At 38.6% G+C, this 17,738-nt stretch overlaps 1 protein-coding gene across 4 annotated transcripts in view; it reads right to left on the reverse strand.

Moving 5' to 3' along the window:
• Window positions 1-17,738, reverse strand: part of WWOX (WW domain containing oxidoreductase) — a 537,265-nt gene that overhangs the window by 278,522 nt on the left and 241,005 nt on the right. The window contains exon 9 of one of the 4 annotated variants that reach the window (XM_075101323.1): window positions 3,926-4,017. The exons of the other annotated variants lie outside the window; for them this stretch is intronic. Coding sequence (XP_074957424.1) covers window positions 3,967-4,017 — 51 coding nt within the window. The 3' untranslated portion in view covers window positions 3,926-3,966. Of the gene's footprint in view, window positions 1-3,925; window positions 4,018-17,738 lie in introns of those variants that run through there. 4 annotated transcript variants of the gene reach the window in all.

The raw sequence follows: 17,738 nt of genomic DNA on the forward strand, positions 1-17,738 counted from the left end.
GCAGCTAGGAAACTGCAATCTCAATACACTGAAAAACTCCACCAGAAGAGTCAATCATTCTTATTAATAGATGCCCACAGCGTCCTAGAGACAATTCACTCGCATGACTGTCCTGCCCCTTAAACTTCCCCTCCCATCAGCCGACAGCACAGTTTCCCAAAATATGTTTCATTTTCAAGAGATAGATTTATTACAGCCCTGTTATCACATTCATACCCTTCCTGAAAAGATAAAAATAAGAAAGACCTTACAAGAAGATGTTGTAGCAATAGCTAAATCATAAATGTTTGATAAGGGATGGCTAAATCCAGACAAATAACTGCTCAATCCCACTTTGTATTAGGCAGATAAAGTCATACAGGAAATCAATGTGATCTATTGAAATGAAAAAAAGTCCAGCTTAGGGACTATACTGTATTATAGAATATGTGACATTATAAATGGGCTGCTTCCATAAGTGTTATAGAAGAGAAGTTGCATAGTTTTTATTTATTTTTGTGTTTATGAATGTAAAAGCAGGGTGTGAAAGTCGCTATTTGTCAACAAGGCAAATGTGGGCAGCAGTGAAGTAGGTGAGTATTTATAACCTTTTTATTTTCCCAGTCTTGAAGGGAATACATAATCCTCTCTCGGGATAAAAGGATCTTCAGTCACCCACTAGCCCAGGGCTCCTTTTTAGCACAGGCTGACAGATGTGCTAAAATTATAAGTGAAGTGTTGTGATGTTGACTCCCAAAGCAGCGATCATTAAGGTTGAAATTAGTATCCCCTCCCAGCCATTCAAATGTTAAAAAGTTCTGACACCAGGCGTAATTGGACAACTTCACCTAGTGGGGATAGCGTTGCATTTTATCCTACTGACTTCTTTCTGCCTTTTTCATCCCTGCTCCAATTTAAATGAAGCAAAACAACTTTTTATACATCTTTCACTTACACAAAACAAAACAAAAATCTGCTTATGCAGAAAGACATCTCAAAAGCAGACATATGAGTTCACAACTACATATACAAGTAGTATTGTTTAAGGCTATACTATTTCAGCTGACAACAGTATTTTAAATAAGATGCAGTTAAAAAAAAAGACTGAAGGAAAATATAAACAGATGTCCTAATATGTATTAGCATCTGCTCAAAGAAATTTCATTTGGAAATGTAAAATACACTTTTCCGGCTATCTATACTAATTAGTTACATGCAGTGTTAACATACTTTAATCTTCTGAAATAAAAGCTTTGCACGTACTGTATTTACGTATACCTGGATATATCTCCAGCAGTTGCTATAAATGGCATTTAGATTAGTGTGAGCTAAAAACCACGTTAATGTGCTATACGTACGGCCGCTGCCGCAAATACTGCTGAGTTTGACACATTAACTAATGGACCATCACCTGATAAATACTGGATGTGTGCAGAGGAGTGAAGTCTCACATAGTCTCTTCTGACTCAGACCAAGATTTTGCCAATGGCACGAACCCAGCAGTGCCATTGCACTACCGTGCTATTCTTGTGCTGTGGGTATAAAGAATGAAGTATATGATTTAACACAGTTTTCTGATGGGTATTCCTTCTTTATTTACGAGAAAAACTTAAAGTGTAGCTCAAGGCCTACACTGTATTGTAAAATATGGGAAAGCTGACTGAAACCTAACCAGTGTTTTAAAATCAAATAAAATTCAATGTTTATGAATGCTGAACACTTTGCTATTGAGTTAGGTTCAACTTACAAAGGTTGATGAGCACGTCCGTTTCTGGCACGAACAAAGAAAGCGTTAGTACTGTGGCTCTCTCATAGCCCTATGCTGTACATCGAGCCACCAGCTTCAACAGCCTCACTAAGACCTATACTTCGCCTTTCAGCTGAGCTGTGCATATTGCTTCATCTACACCGGGCTCCTGCCCGGGGCTACCACACCTCTCGATCAAACCGTGCTGGCCTCACGCAGAGAGCAGACGCACCTAAACTTCTATTACACTGCCTTGCTGTGCTTCCTCTCCAGTGTGTCACTCACATGTCAGGCTACTGAAGACTTACTGGGCTAATGAACAAATCTTGCTCTAATTAAAGACAGGAGACAAGCTAACGTGCACAACTGAGCTCTGCTTTGGCACTGTCGTGCTGCAGCTGAGGTAGCGGGTGCTGAACTGATCGAGAATTTTGATAGTTAATGATTCATTCTCAAGGCAATCGGTGGCCCCTTCTGTCCCACAGCAGCTCCCTTACTGTTCAGCATCACTGAGAATACGGCTTCCAACACTGAACTACTAGGTGACCCAGCCAGGATGCCTCTTCCAAACTGCCTTCTTCCTCTTTCAACACCGCTAAGCACTATTAGATGCGGAGCATTAACACAGCCTGCACAGATGCTGTGCAAAGAACAAGGATAAGATCCCCGCATCTTGGTTTTGAAGATATTCTTGCCTGTTTCTTTCATCTTGTAATTAAGTTTTCTGACCTGTAGTTGCCGTGATCTGTATCTCTACGGCTGTGGGTGGTCAGCTCCCCTTCTGTAACCCCCTTCAGTGCTACCCAGAAGTCCTCTGGACTTGCCATAACTGCCAGCTCACCAGAATTTACTGCTCATCCGTGCTCAGATTTCTAGTCTTGATCTGTTTCTGCCTGGTTCGCTGCCAATTCTTTCTTTTAACTGTAAGACTTTTATCCTACACACCCACGTGAAGGTCCAGCCCACAAATATGTCACCCCTTTTCTCTCTGCTCCTGCACTCACTTTGCTGAGGATCTTTGGTAAAAAACTTAGTTTTCCAGAACATATCCATCCTTTCTTCCTCTAATACTGTAGTCTGTCTATAGAGAAATCTTCAGTTTAATCCAGTTTATCCTGATTCACTATCAACATGTCAATGCTCACCCTAGATCAACTGCAAGATTGTAATTTTCATTGATGACTTCCTAAATTTTCAAACAAGCATCTTCATGCTTTCTTTTATTCTGTTTACAGATCTGCCCGCAAGCATTTGCAATATTATCTCATTATCTTTTTTCACAATCCACATTAAAATTCTCCTTTTCTTTGGTATCTAATCTTTTCTTTGGCATCAAAAAAAATCATGCCTAAAACAGGGCCTACCATATTGATTAATATTATCTCATTATATGCTTGTTCTTTTTATCTATCTGTATCCCTGACTTTTGATTAACACTTAAGTTTTTAGCAATACCGACTTGGAACAATCTTTTTGGTTTATTTTGCATATTTATTAATATAGCTGGGTCCTCATCTGTGACTAACAATCTAGGCACTGCACTAACGATAACTATAATCATCTTGTTGTTCCTTCTTTGTTGATATATAAGCATGTAAACTGGATTTTGTTTTCTGGGTACGACTGCCAGGGGTGACTGTTAGGAGTTCTGCTTGAAGAAGAAACTCAGGCACTTTTAGTAATCATTTTCAAACTAAGGGTTGTAGTCTTTTGGTTTTCTAATGGGAATTAAGGATGGGAAATTTTTCAGGGTAACTGTCAGGAAAAATGGTTTGGAAAATACTAATTAGAATGACTTTGTGTTATGTTGTCAGATAAGCAGCATACACCTTTTTTTTAATCAAACATAGTTTAAGAAAGCAAAAGAGAAAGGAACTGCAAATTCTGCTTGTATATGTACCAACAAGGACACAGGAGCATAATACACCAAAGTGATAGCCAGTCTCCACATAAGAGAGAGAACGTGAAATTCTAACTCTCATAGACAAATGTGCCAAAGATGAGAGAGTTCAAATGTGGAGAACCCTATTTAAGAATGGAAGCACCAGTATTCTTTGCCCAAATCTTCATGAGTTGGAGGTTAAATTATTAAATTATATAATCCGATGCCAGCACTCAGATTAAATTCTAAGACATTGCCATGCACTAATTCTATTATTAGGGAATGAAAGGGGAACAGAACATGCAAACACATTACCATGACTGTATAAACTGTATCTTTATTTGGAATAGGAATTATTTTAATGACATCTGAAGCTCTGTTTTTCTTGCACGAAATCTGGGGCGTGAACCTGAAAAATTAGCAAAACGGCAGAAAAGCTTGAAAACAAGCTGATTATGACAGTCCTATCAAGAAGAAAGTGAAAATGCAAATGAAATAGACATTTTCTAAATATAGTTTAATTTATAAATAAGACTTCACATCACAGATTTGTTTATCCTCATTTGGTGATAATTGTTCACAGCAGAATATATCAGAAAATTCTATAATAGGAACCACAGCCAGGAAATGTTAAATAATTAATCACCCTCCCAGCCACTTGCATTTCTGTTGATATAAATGACCGTATAATTCCAAACCCAATTATCACTACTTAGCCATTCCATTTTGTAGTTAAAATCCCACAAAATTAAAGTGCATCAATTGTTAATGGTAATAGACCAGACAAGGGATTAAAGATTATTTTAATGTTTATTTCCTGTCAGGAGGTTTTTTTGGCAGGAAGGACTACAGACAAAAGGCTACATTAAGATGAGATTCATACAATGTATTTAAATCTACTAACTCCTAAAAACCTTATGGTATAATTACTTGTTTAATCTACTTGTTCCCTGAAGATACCAATGGGGGTTTATCAAGCCAACTTCATTATATCTGCTTCACAGAAATCAAAATATTCTCTTTAACTTTGCAAAAAGCAGTCAAACTTACCATAAACACAATTCTAACAACAACAGACTTGAAAAAGAAATGGACCATTCTAAAATATAAGGGGAACCAGACTACTGTCAGGCCTTTTTTGTGTCATAATCTGCTTGCTTTATCCCATTATTATTGGCACTGCATATTTACATACAAGATTTGGTCCATGTAAACTCACTTAAAACAATCACTTTAATATCAATAAAACTTTATTAATTGCAAACCTTTTTTTTGCCTGCCACAAAATGGTGACGCCTCCACTTTTCAGAAAAGTATTTATGCATATGCGTTATACAGAGAAATCTCTTAGTTCAGAGATGAATTTGTTTTCTTAAAATGCTTTTTTAACCATAAGGCACTGCCAACAAAACCGATAAAAGTACTTTTCTGCATTAACACAGTGACTGGAACTCTGCAGAACCGGGTGTGAAGGCTCTGGGTTTTGGGGAGGGGCTTTTGCAGTTTACTGTTTCAACAGGCAGCAAGAGTAGGCTGAATTTTATGGGCTTCACAAGGTTATTCATCTGCATAAAGTTACAGACATGCATCCGTATCTTGGGCCTTTTGTGATGAAACCATCAGATTCGGAGCTGGCAATAACTGCGCCAATTATTTTAGGCTTACGCTCCCATTACCCTGTGCAACCTCATTCATTTGGTTCTAGTCTCTCTTCTGTATAAGCAGAAATCTACATATGTACTAAATATAAAAGCCAAGGGGGAAATACCTGTGCTCCTGTGTACACGGATTCCCTTCCCTGCCCATTCAGGAACAGTATCTAATTCTCCAAAATCTCCGGACAATTTACAGCACAAGGACATTACAGTACTCTGCATCCACATTTTTTTTTTTTTTTCTGCAGGACACCCTTACCCTGCATATACCCAAGGAAATAACACACTACATCATGATACAAATAGCACGGCTCGTAATCGCTTCACATTGTATCAACGACAGTTCTTGTGTGTTTGTCTGTTTCAAACGCTTCCTTAGGAGCAAGTTCGCTGTTTGGCTAAAGCCGCCTTTCATTCTTTCTCTCTCTCCTCTTCACAGGAGGGAAAGACCGAGGGGACAGGCCTGTGGCGGTAACACTTCAGTGCTGTCACATGGAAGGGATTTACAGCCTAGCAGATTGTTCACGAGGGCAGCGATGAAGCTCCTATCAAAAACGAGGATCTCCTGGCAATGATATCACTAATTTGTGAACAGAGAGCTTATTAAATGCCCAGAGGTGTTAATAACTCCAATGTCATCAGGTGCAGGTACTGAGAACAAAACTTCTAACTGAGACATACTAAATAGCTGTTCATCCTGGAGTCCCAGTTGTTACAGGATATTACATTGACGATGCACGTTTGGCATAAAGGGACACTGCAGAATTAAAGTTGCTGTGTAAGGTACTTTCCCCTTGTTTTCCTTGGTATGCACCTCCCTGCCAAAAAAATTAAAAAAAAATAAAAAAAAAAAAAGGAAAGCAAAACCCACAACAAAGTTCAGAGTCCATATCTCTTCTGAGATTTGTGAGAGCAAGTAGACATGGTATGGAAACCCATTCCATAACCTTTCACCAACATAAAATTTACTGTGAATAAGGCCCTAAAACTCTATGCTCAGCTCTGATTTAAACCTCTGAAACCCAGCCTCCCAAGAACACCTCCATTCTAATAAATACCTCACCATGACATGATATGCTAATTACTTGGGTCCCAGGGGGATCTTAAACAACCTATCCACAAGCAAGCTCTACTACAACACTCGCTCAAGTGGCCAGGATGGGATCTGGCCTAAAGTAAGTATCCTTATTTAGCAGGTTTGAGACATTATTTAAGTTAAAGTCACGCCAGCCACCCCAGCTTAACTTCCCCAAGCACTACCGCTGTGGCAAAGAGCAAAGCAGGTTTGGTTTTCAAGACTGAACATTTCTCTGTAATTTTCTACGGTATTCAAGACTTTATCAATGAGAAGAATTAACCTAACTCTTCGAAACGATACTTCCTTCAAAACTCTAATGTTCTGCATTTTTTATTTTTAAATTGTGGCATTAATAACGGTCTCAGCAGCAAGTAGAGAAAATGTGTGAAATATATGCCCTCTTTATAGATTTCCTGTTTCTGCAATTTCACTTGAAAAATGGCAGTGCCCTGCCATCTGAAGTTTTCAGTTTGTTTAACTCCAAGCAAAAGACAATTAAACAACTTACAGTGTACAGTCACGAGACTATAATTGCTCACCAGTGCTACTTGTTGTGTCAGCTGCCACAACGAGCCAGCAGCGTTTCAGCTTTACTAACCTAGAAAGCCTGCTGGAGGTTACTGACTATGGCAATGGCCTCACGCTGAGAAGAAAATATTTCATGAGCAAAAAAATTTCTGCAGCATTCTTGAGGTGCTGAATTAGCACAGAGTAAAATGAAGAGAGTCCATGCTGCAGAAGCATCTAAAAGTACAGGGCATCTTTTTCTCAGAAGCCAACAAATTAGTATTACATTATTATTTTTTTTAATTTTCTCACACAGTTTCTTACAATTCTCCTATTTTCTAGAAACATTTTTTTCAAAATTCATGTAAGCAAATTTATATCCTGAATCTATACATCTTAGGTCATCCTGTGCAACACAGAAGTTTATTTAAGAAATGACATATCAGTCTTTGAATAGGAAGTTATAAACACTTGAAGAATGGATGATTTAGGTGAACAATGAAGATAAATCAACCTTTCAAATCCTGCTTTGCATAGAAATCATTCCCAAACCAGACTGGCCAAAACAAGTTCCCATTTGAGAGATGTTCAATGCAGTTGTGTTTGCTCTCACAAAGACATTCTCAGCATTAGCCCTATTTTGACATTTCTAGGCAAGCGACTTGTAGATACGACAATCACAGACGAACGTCTGCTCTATCATTATTGATATCCTTTATTATAGGCTGAAATAATTAAAAACATCTTAGATCACCAATGCACATCCAAAACATTGTAGTTCTCAGTCTAGCACACTCTCAGGATTACCTGTTATCCATATCAAAGACAAAAAGCACATCATTAACATCATTCTCTGTAATGGCAATGCAAGGGAATTCATAGTAATGGTTGCTTAAGAGTAATTATGGTAGACTTTTGGCATTAAGATGAGGAATATTCATTTTCCAGAACATAAAAGTATAAATGACACATCTCTATGTAAAGCCGTCGCAAATCAATTGCCTAAATGCAATTTAATTCAATATTCTTGGTATTCCAACATAGAGACAGAATCCTATATGATCGACAAGATGAACAGGAAAACTATATTTCTAAGACCACATGTCATTGTCTAGTGATTCTTTTGGTCCTTTTTGGTATGCAATAAAATATTAGGTTTTTTAATGAATGCAAACGTAGAACACAATGCATATGCAAAGTGATAATACAATACCTGGACAATAGAGCTTAAGAGTAAAAGGATAATGAAATAAATTAAAAAGGAGAGAATAGAATCATTTCATATGATTATGACATTCTAATGCTACTAGTATCTGTACTGGAGAGTAACATTAGTTTTCACTTTTAGTTTGCCAAAATTGTTTTCATTGATTTCTGATTTTTGACAATACAAACAAGGAACGGTATATAACCTCATACTCATTACCAACGTGCTATACTGTGAAACGTGACGCTCTAAAACGCCAGAGCAGATTTCTCAATGTATTGTCTCTCGCTGACCTCCAGATCAAGTTTGCTCAGTGTCTGACTCAAAGAATGTTCTCTGGTTTTGTTTTTGCTTTTCTAAATAACTGCTAGCTCTACAGATTTATTATGGAACTAGAATAAAATCCAATCCATTCTTCCATAGCTATGGTGGCTTAGCATTGCCAAAGGAAATAAAACACATTTTAGTTACTAAGGTGACCAGTTACAGCAGTAATTCCACACAGGACTAAGATATAGTAAGATAAAAGCTGCTGGTTTTGTGTGGTAATCCTTCTGCCTAGAAGTGCCTATTGAGAGACAGCACGCGGGAAAGAGCAGGAAGTAACATAATTTATTCAGCAAGAATACTATGGGGCACAAGTGCTGAAAAAAAGGCTTACATATACCCCTCCTGCCTAATTTTCCACTGAGCAAAAAATTACCCGTGAATATTAAATATTTATTCCATTTCCATACTCTTGCCTCTTCCTCCTTCTCATATTTATTTACTTAATTTCTTTATAAACATTTAGAATTTACTGTTGCTGAATGAATAAATTGAAAGACGACGAACCTTTAAACAGACAAAAGGCTCTGGGAGTTTTGCTACTGGCAAAAGGAGAAACTGCTGCTCATGGATGTATTGAGTAACTACGAACACGGAAATCTGGCATTTGTGAATCATGGGATATATGACTTCATTTTGGTGCATACAGGTTTTTCTTACAAAGTTGATTGTGTGGGGTTTTTTTGCAGTTGGTTTTAGTTTCTTCTATTGCCGTGCCTCACTCCAACTCTTACGAGTTCATCGACACTAACCAACTGACATCTTCCCCACCTCTTTTATCAGTCAGTGAAGTTTTCAAATATACCACTTTGTCAAGCGCATACACATCATAAGACAAACTAATTCGTGGGCATAATCCTATTCAAACTACAAAGTTAATTCATCTGATGTAGGAACACTATTTTGGAGCAAGTTAAAAGTGTAGTTAACAATGCTATTGCTAACTATTGGAAGGCTGATTTTGTGCTCACAATTCAGTGTATTTTACTCAGTGGAGTAGGTAGTAAAATTTTCTTTCATCCCAGAAGACTTTATTTTACAATTCTTTCATCTGGGATCCCAGGAATTGTTAAGATGTTAACTCTCTGACAGAGTTCAAATCAGTGCCAAGTAGTTTATTATAGCACAGGTTTTATTCCCCGATTTCAGGGGACACGGACTTCTGATGAAAAAGGTGGAATAATTCTTGCCTCAGTGTGTAAAATCAAGATCAATTTAGTAACCCACTCCTCTAATACCGTATGTGCAAAGAAATAATTTAGACTCCTAGTTAATTTGAGTATTGAACTGAAATTCTGCAGCTGCTTTCTGCCAGTCCTGAAAACAGAAATTAATTTCAATGACCAAGTCGAATGGAGTGCTGCTCTGTCAGGTAATTAGTCATCGTCTTTTGCTACTCAGGGTCTATCACTGTGCTAATCCATACATAAACCCCAGTATTCCCCTAGTCACTCACAATCTAAAGAGCTGTTTAACTACCTATTTCTCCCATTCAATCCCACCCCAGATAGCAGCTGCAAATGAGCATTCTTTCATGTTTAGCTTTCTTCCTACTATTTACTGCCAGCCGAATTAATGCAACTGATTTACATTTTCTTTTTTCTGTTTGATCAAGTCTGCTGTTGATTAAGTAGAGCTTAAGGGAAAAAATTATACTCCTGCAGCTTTCCTACCTGACTTGCCAGTTTATTAATGAAAGAAACAAGGATATTGATGGCCCAGAAACTACAAGTGCAGCAATTAAAGGGTATGTCCTTCCAAGCTTCTAATTAAAAAAAAAGTTCCTTTGTATTAAAAGATATAGTTTAGTGTCATATTTATATCTATTTCTCACTTCGGCTGTTTTGCTTTTTTTCTTTTCTTTTTAAACAGAAAACTACTGGAAAAACTTAGATCAGGCAAAATAAAGAAACTTTCCTCGACAACCATTTCTGGAAGCTTTGTTCCCAAACAACAGTCTTAATGATAAAACAATAATACCCCATCCCCACCCCCCACCCCAGTCCTTACAACAATGAAATATCCACTGATAAATACCACTCTGAAGGCAACCCTGTGTTATTTTTTTCCTCGTGTACATTAGCAGAGTTTGTTCAACATCAGATTTTGGACGTAACTAGACCCTTTCCTCCTCCTAATACTTACTTTCTTAGTATCTAAATTCTAGATTCACTGTTTTCATGTCAGGTATTTATATGAATGATCTCATAGTTTCTTTCTGCTTCTTATCTAGTTTGATTTCTGCAATTCCTCCTTCAGAAACACCTGAAGCCATAACATTGCCAATATTTTATTACTCTGCTGAGTCAGTCCCTTACACATTAAGGCCATACCTTCAACATCAGAACCACAAACAGACAAACAAATGACGCCTATTTCTGTCTAGGACTTTGGTTTTGTGGTTTGCAGTTCACCTGACCAGGTACAACAGAAGTCTAACACATCCTGGCTAAATGAAACTTTGCATGCATGCACAGCCTGACTCTGCAGCACCTGTGGAGTAAGTGCTACGGACTCAGCACAAGGATCTGCCTGCCTGCCCCATATCCAAAGCACCCTGCACACAACTGAAAGTACACCTCCACCTGCACACCACGTACTTCTCCCAGATTTCTGCACAGCAACGTACTCCTCTCCTCTGGTTACCAGATATTTAGAAATCCCTGGGAAATTAATAGGTACAATATAGAAGTTATACTCTAGCATCCCATACAAGTAATGGCAGGCATTTAATGCACTGAAAATGACTTTTCCCTGCACAAATGTTCAAGAGAGGAAGAGAAGTAAAACATCTTCCTCCTCCTGGTCTCTGTCCCTCACAGTCGAGGGTGAGAACTGCTGCGATCAGAGTAGGTAGGTAATCTTAGCATCAGAGCATCATTTAGGTTGGAAACGACCTTTAAGATCATTGAGTCCAAAACCGAACACTACCCAGTCCACCACTAAACCATGTCCCTAAGCGCCATGTCTTGTGTATTATCGGATTCCCAGTAGGCAGAGATAGCTGTGTATTTATTTAAGGGCAGTAAGCTTTTCTTAAAAGAGGTACTAAAGTGGACCACAAAATTTCCCAGAGGTCCCAGCTGGACAAAACAGCAGTAAACAAGAGCAATTCTTCCTTAGGGCCAACAGGGTTAGTGATGTTGCTCTCAGAGCAGATTGTGTCATCCACAACACAACCGTCCACGTTTCTCCTTGAGCCATCCCAGACATGCCTCTTTCTGTTTGCCTATTAACCTGAAAAAACCTCGTGAAGGAGGGGGGTGGAGTTGTTCTAACAGATCTTTTGTGACAGAAATTTCTCAATCACTTCCAGTTTTAGGATGACTTCATAGAAATGGTGACCCTCACAAGTACCACTTGAAAGACACAGAAGCTTTCATCTTTTTCAATGGAATCCGAAGAGCTCTTATCTCTCCTCTGACCCTTTTTCCCCTCTAGCCTTACACTCTTGGCACCACTGAAAAGTCAGAACCATTAAGTTGGTGTCAAGTGGCTGTGCTATTCATATTCTATTATAGTCAATGACAATTAACAGTGCCATTCAGAAAAGCCAGGTACTGTATTACACAATTGGAAAATTGATCTTATCTGAGGCTCAAAAATCAGCAATGTTCAGACCTCAACTCACAGGCAAAAAAGACGAAAGAAAAAAAAAAACCAGGGGGAAGCACTGCCTGACCTCAGGACCACACAGCAAACAGCCATGTGCAGGGCTCAGAAATGACTTGAAGAAGTGGTCAAATCTCTGCATGAATATAAGCTCTGATTTTTATCATTGAGCAAAATGATGTTAGAAAGAAGAGTATAAATTCAACTGAATGCTTGATGATCGCCTTCAAAGTTGTTATTGCAGGCAAAATGCAACATCTTAGCATTGCTGACACACCAGAAAACCTCTGCGTGTGTCAATTCCAAGCTCCCTGCAGCACACGCCCACAGCCAAGCGCCCCTGCACCTACAACGTAATCTTCATTTCTAGTACTAGCACTGAACACCTATTTTCATGAATGTTTTTCCTAGAAATGAGCACAGACACATCTTTCTTCTAATGAATTACTGAATGGATGCAAAAGGAGAGGATTAACAAATAACTCTCTACTTTGGCAAGTGAGAATGTTTTCCTACATCAGTGAATCTCGGCATTAACTACAAACAGGTACAATAGTTGATTACAGTTTATCTGCTTGAAACCACAGGGGGAATTTTAGATAGCAAAACTCAGCTAGCTAGCTTGAATTTAGCCAAACACTTGAGCTAAAACCTTCTCACGCAGAGGATGCATTGTAGTCAGGAACAGCTCCAGCCCACTATCACCCTCCTGATTTTTATACCTTATCTCAGAGGGCACTGTTCCTCCATGCCACACGCCCGGGGACACTGGCTTTTAGCAGAATCCAAAACCAGGGCAAGTCTTATTGAATCATCAAGCCATTAGGTCACCTATATGGCCCAATCAAGTAGTGACACAAGTACGACATAACCTGACAAGTTCACATCCTGGGATAGATTGCAAGATACTTCAGTTCAAGCACGTAACTGAAATACTTGCAACCAGATGGGAAAAAAACCCTAACCCCAAAACAACAAGCATTCTTCCGTTTCAAATGCTGTGTCCTAAAAACTCAATGATTGCGCAGACTGACGGAAGCAATGTGTCACTACATGCAATTCGGCTTCAGATTGCTGTTTTCCAGGCCAGGACCAGTGAAGTCCTTCCTGAACCTGGCCCCTCTAAGGTGTCTTGAGTCCCTGTGATGAATTTAGGTACCTTCCCTTCACTCCAGGTACAAGGTATCTTGTACTAGATACTGGAGAGTAAGGCCTTACACACATTACTCTGGAGAACCATGTTCAAATCCATTCTAGTGGAAAAAGTGACAGTCCTAAATCCACCTTTGGTGCACCTGGAAGAAGAACAGCTTGTATTCCACCAGATGTTTCACCTGATGCCAAGTTTTCCTGAGGAATCAGGAACAGACTCAGCACAGAAATCATCTTTGTCTTTCATCATTTTACTTTACAGAATACAATAAGAAATCATCAGCTAGATTCAGTTCTCTGGGAAAAAGTCTGTTGCCTTAATGAAAAACATAGAATAGGCGCAAAGCCACTATAGTTATACTTAAAAATCAATACTCCCTATTGGTCTTATAATTTGTGTACCAAATATCTGCTTTAAAATGTGCACAAGCCTCAAAATAAAAGCTGGGGACTTTATATCTCAGACTTTTAAATGTTTTCTACAGTTTCAATATTTGCAAAACAATTGGAAAAGTTATATAGGATTCTCTGCTTGGCGGTGAGAGTCTGTTCTATTTTTTTTCTTTCTTTTATTGAGAGCTAGCATAAAATTCCCAAACTGCTCCAGCACAATTAAAATGACTTTTATTCATACAGTTACCTCCACGTCCACCATAAGCATTCCACAGTGCTAATCCTTTTAGGCCCTGATCCAGCAAAGCACTTTACTGTGTCTTATTCTTAAAATTACAAGTCTCCCCACTGATTTCAATACAGTTATATTAGGGATGAACTTGGCCTCCTATAGCAAAAATAACATCAAAAATACAGCTAAAAAAAAAAAAGCAAGGAAATTGAAAGCCTAAAAGACTTCAGTATTTCCCTGTTTTAAAGTAAGGCGTTACTAGTGTTCATTTGAGTACAGTCCAATAGTGGGTTATTTCTGAACAGTTAGGCCAATTCAGGTAAGGACCCTCCTCGTATTAGAGATGCATTGATTTCAGACCTAGATGGTTTCAATAAGCTTCTTACACCCAAATGTTACAAGGACAGGGACATAAAAATGTCAATTACATAAATAAATCTGTAAGTATTGATAAATGCCCCAAATTAAATAAACCCACTTCACTCTAAGAGGCTTTGCAGCTTATACAGTTGTAAAACAATAAGAAAACCATCATAATTTGCATTTTTATAGCTACATTCATCAATAGCTCAAATATTTATCACAAACACCAACGCACTACAGGCAGGAACTGTATGATGGTATAGTCCTGCTTTGACTGTAAAGACACTGAACCGTGGGTGGACACTTGGCTACAACCAAAGCTTCTTAAGCTGGTTTAAAGTCATTGTCTTTGGCTACTTTTTTCTGCCTTGTTTTTGCTGGTGCAAGAATTTATATGAGCATGCAATGAACTGGATCAGGAAACTAACCTGGCTGAAATATAAACCATCGAAAAGTGCTGACTTTAAGGAAGAGGGCAGCTCAGGGAAGCAGGAGCCTGAGACTGCTTAAGATAGCATTGCCCCAAAATAAATGTACATCAAACTGCATATCCTGAGGCTCAGAGCAGCAGCCAGAAGCAGAAGAATGGATTTCACCAATTTATTGACGTAAGCCATGGGGGTATACTGGGATGAGAGCCACACAATGGATGGGGGATATTTCTTGAGTGGCTTCACAGCACAGATCCTGACCGCTGTGGTGGGACAACACAATTTAATTTGCTGAGGATGGGTAAATACCCCAAGCAAGATGAGTCTAGATGAAAGCATTTTCCAGTCACTTCCAGATTGTTTCTCCAGCCTTATCCGACAGCCTTCCTAATTGGCTCTCAACAATATTTTAAAGTGTGTGCTTTACCACCATTTAAAGTAGTGCACGAGAGAGGCTGAATACATTAGGTAAATGAATTCCTGTGGACATTGTGAAGGGAATAATGCCCTCCTATTTCGTTTATCCTCTACTGCAATAAATGTGGGGTTTTTTTTCAGTCAAGGTGCTGCAGTAACCCAAATGATAGTTATATTACACTTATAAAAGACAACTTTAAGAAAGATCTTACTGCAATAAAAGTGAGGATTTTTTTCCCTTGGCATCCCAGCTTGCCATAGAAATGAGTGAGTTGCTGAATTTCTGCCAAGTATAGATGGTTCAGCATGCTATTAGATTAGTCTGTTTATACAGAAACAGCCAAAAATAGGAAACACACAGAAGCTATTAAAGATATTGTCCTGCGAGGGAAATATTTGAATGGTTTTGTTACTGCAACTGGGAAATAAGATATGAGTCAGTATTAATGTGATAAAGAAGTTAATGTGTTCTAAAGCAAACAGTTAGTTTCTTCAGCTTGTCTCTGAGTTGACAATAAAATAAACGTACAGACAATTATGTAGGGTTGGATGAGCCTGCAAGTAAGTGTATCCAGCTTAAAGCTCAGCGCTGCCAGTGGGTTAGAATTGAAACTCTGTTATCAAGTAATGATATGCTAACCCCAGGTAGTCTTCAGAGAAAATGGATGATTCAAAATACCACGCATCACTGAGCGGGCAGAAGAGTGGTTAATAGTGTTTAAGCTATTTCAACTGGTCAAAGAGAACTTCATAGAACAGTTCCTTCACGTTGACCATTTGCAATGGATTTCCTAAATTCTTTTCACTTTTGAAATAGTCTAATGAAAAATAAAAACACCTTGGGTTTTTTCCTTAATTTGTTTTATTTTTAGTCAGGGCAGTGGCAATATTTCATCGTGGATTTTACTGGCTTTTTGAAGAGTGAGCCAGCATAGACAAATTTGCCTGTCCCATGTGTGACACCGAGCATTCATTCCTAAACGCAGCCAAACACAGTCCCGACGCCCTGACCTCCTTCTCCCTCCCTCTTCCACATATTAACAATCCCAACTAATTCTTAAAGGGCTGCAATGCCTTAAAACTCCTAATGTAAAGTAAACAAAGGAACAGGCTATTACTCTGTGTGTGTGTGTGTGTGTGTGTGTGTGTGTGTATAAATAAAAGACGTGCATATTTTCTCTGCAGTAACCCACTTCTCCCACAAACTCAAAGACCACATATACCATTCCTTAAGGGCCAACACATTTGGCCAGTGAAGAAGAACAAGTCCAAAGCTAAATGACTCTCCCACTGAGAAATGCCCCTCTGCGGAACCTTCTTTTTCATTATGAGAGTGCCCTGGGCCAAGCCAGGCATCTTCCCTGGCGTTAGCTCACTTATTAGGACATGAGAAGAGGAGCAGCATCTTAAAGTGCCCACGGACACTTACACTAGTCAGTGCAGAATACAATTCTGCAAGTACACAGAGGCATCTGATTAGCAGGAGCCTCGTGAATTCTACAGCAGTCGCTCATTTCCAGAGGGGTTTGAAAACTAGCCTCAAGTCATTCTGCCCATGTTATGTATATATAAAAATTAGGCACGGTATTTGGAAGAGGAAGCAGCTGCAGAAATTCTGTCAAGGTACCACAATTAAATATGTTTACATTGCAGAGAGAAAAAACTGCAGGTGGTATAATGATATTTACGGCACAATTTACGAACTCTGCAATAACTAGCAGCCAGATCTTGGAGTCAGGCTTTTCCCTGGAACACGTCTACTTAAAACCAAGTCAAGCTGTTACATCAACAAGCCTAAAGACTGTTAGAGATTTTGAGGCCTTAGTTGAAATTTATTTCTGGGAAAAGTTGATCTTTCCATTCAACTCCACAGAAACCAGGCTTGTTTATTATTTCTTGAGCCTAATTCCTTACTTCAGGAACAGGAAGCATGACTTACGTGTCCCCTGACACCAATCAGATAAGGACAATATTGTTGCCTTTATGCAGAGGACCCTCCAAAATTGAGGGGATGCGTGGCATTTTCCTTCCTCAGCCTGTTTCCTTTGTGAATATACAGCCCATTTCTAGAATGGGAATCTCTTTAGCTGGAGAATAAATTTGCAACATACTTTCAGTATTTGTGGCAATGTAATCCCAACCCAAACAGTTTAGAGCATCTATTGCTGTTTTATATATATATATAACTACATGTGTTTAAAGCATGTATTGCTATTGTTTAGATGGAACACTAGAGTCCCTGTAAACAAACAAATCCAATTTATTACTTGTTTGTGATTGTGCACTAAGCATCTGTGTTTTTAAAATGGTATAAGCTAACAGCAGAGACATAGCAGTAACTCTGAAATGAAACAACAGACACAGGAAACGTAATGCGCCTTAAAGATGCATAGGAGGTTTTAAAGTAGAGAACTTCCTTTGTCAGTAAAGGGACAAAGTAACAGAAAAAGAGGGTAATGTGTGCTTGGAATTGGAAGAAGAAAAAGGAGCTAAGGAAGTTTTTCTGGCCACATGTCTCAAACCAAATGGATGTCTTTTAAACAAAAGCAACTCTCTTGCTTTGTTTCATTTTCAAACTGTAATGTCTGAACAAGCCAACGGAAAAGTTTAATCTCTAAAACATGAATGCTGAAAACAAATGCATTAGGAAATACCAAGCCAAAGCTACATTGGTGACACAAATGTGAAAAATGGAATTGAAATAAACTGTGCCAGAAATCTATTTCTAAAAATATGTCTTTACAGTAGTGATATTT

The sequence above is a fragment of the Phalacrocorax aristotelis genome, chromosome 8 (assembly GCF_949628215.1).
Source record: "Phalacrocorax aristotelis chromosome 8, bGulAri2.1, whole genome shotgun sequence".
Taxonomy (NCBI): Eukaryota; Metazoa; Chordata; class Aves; order Suliformes; family Phalacrocoracidae; genus Phalacrocorax; species Phalacrocorax aristotelis.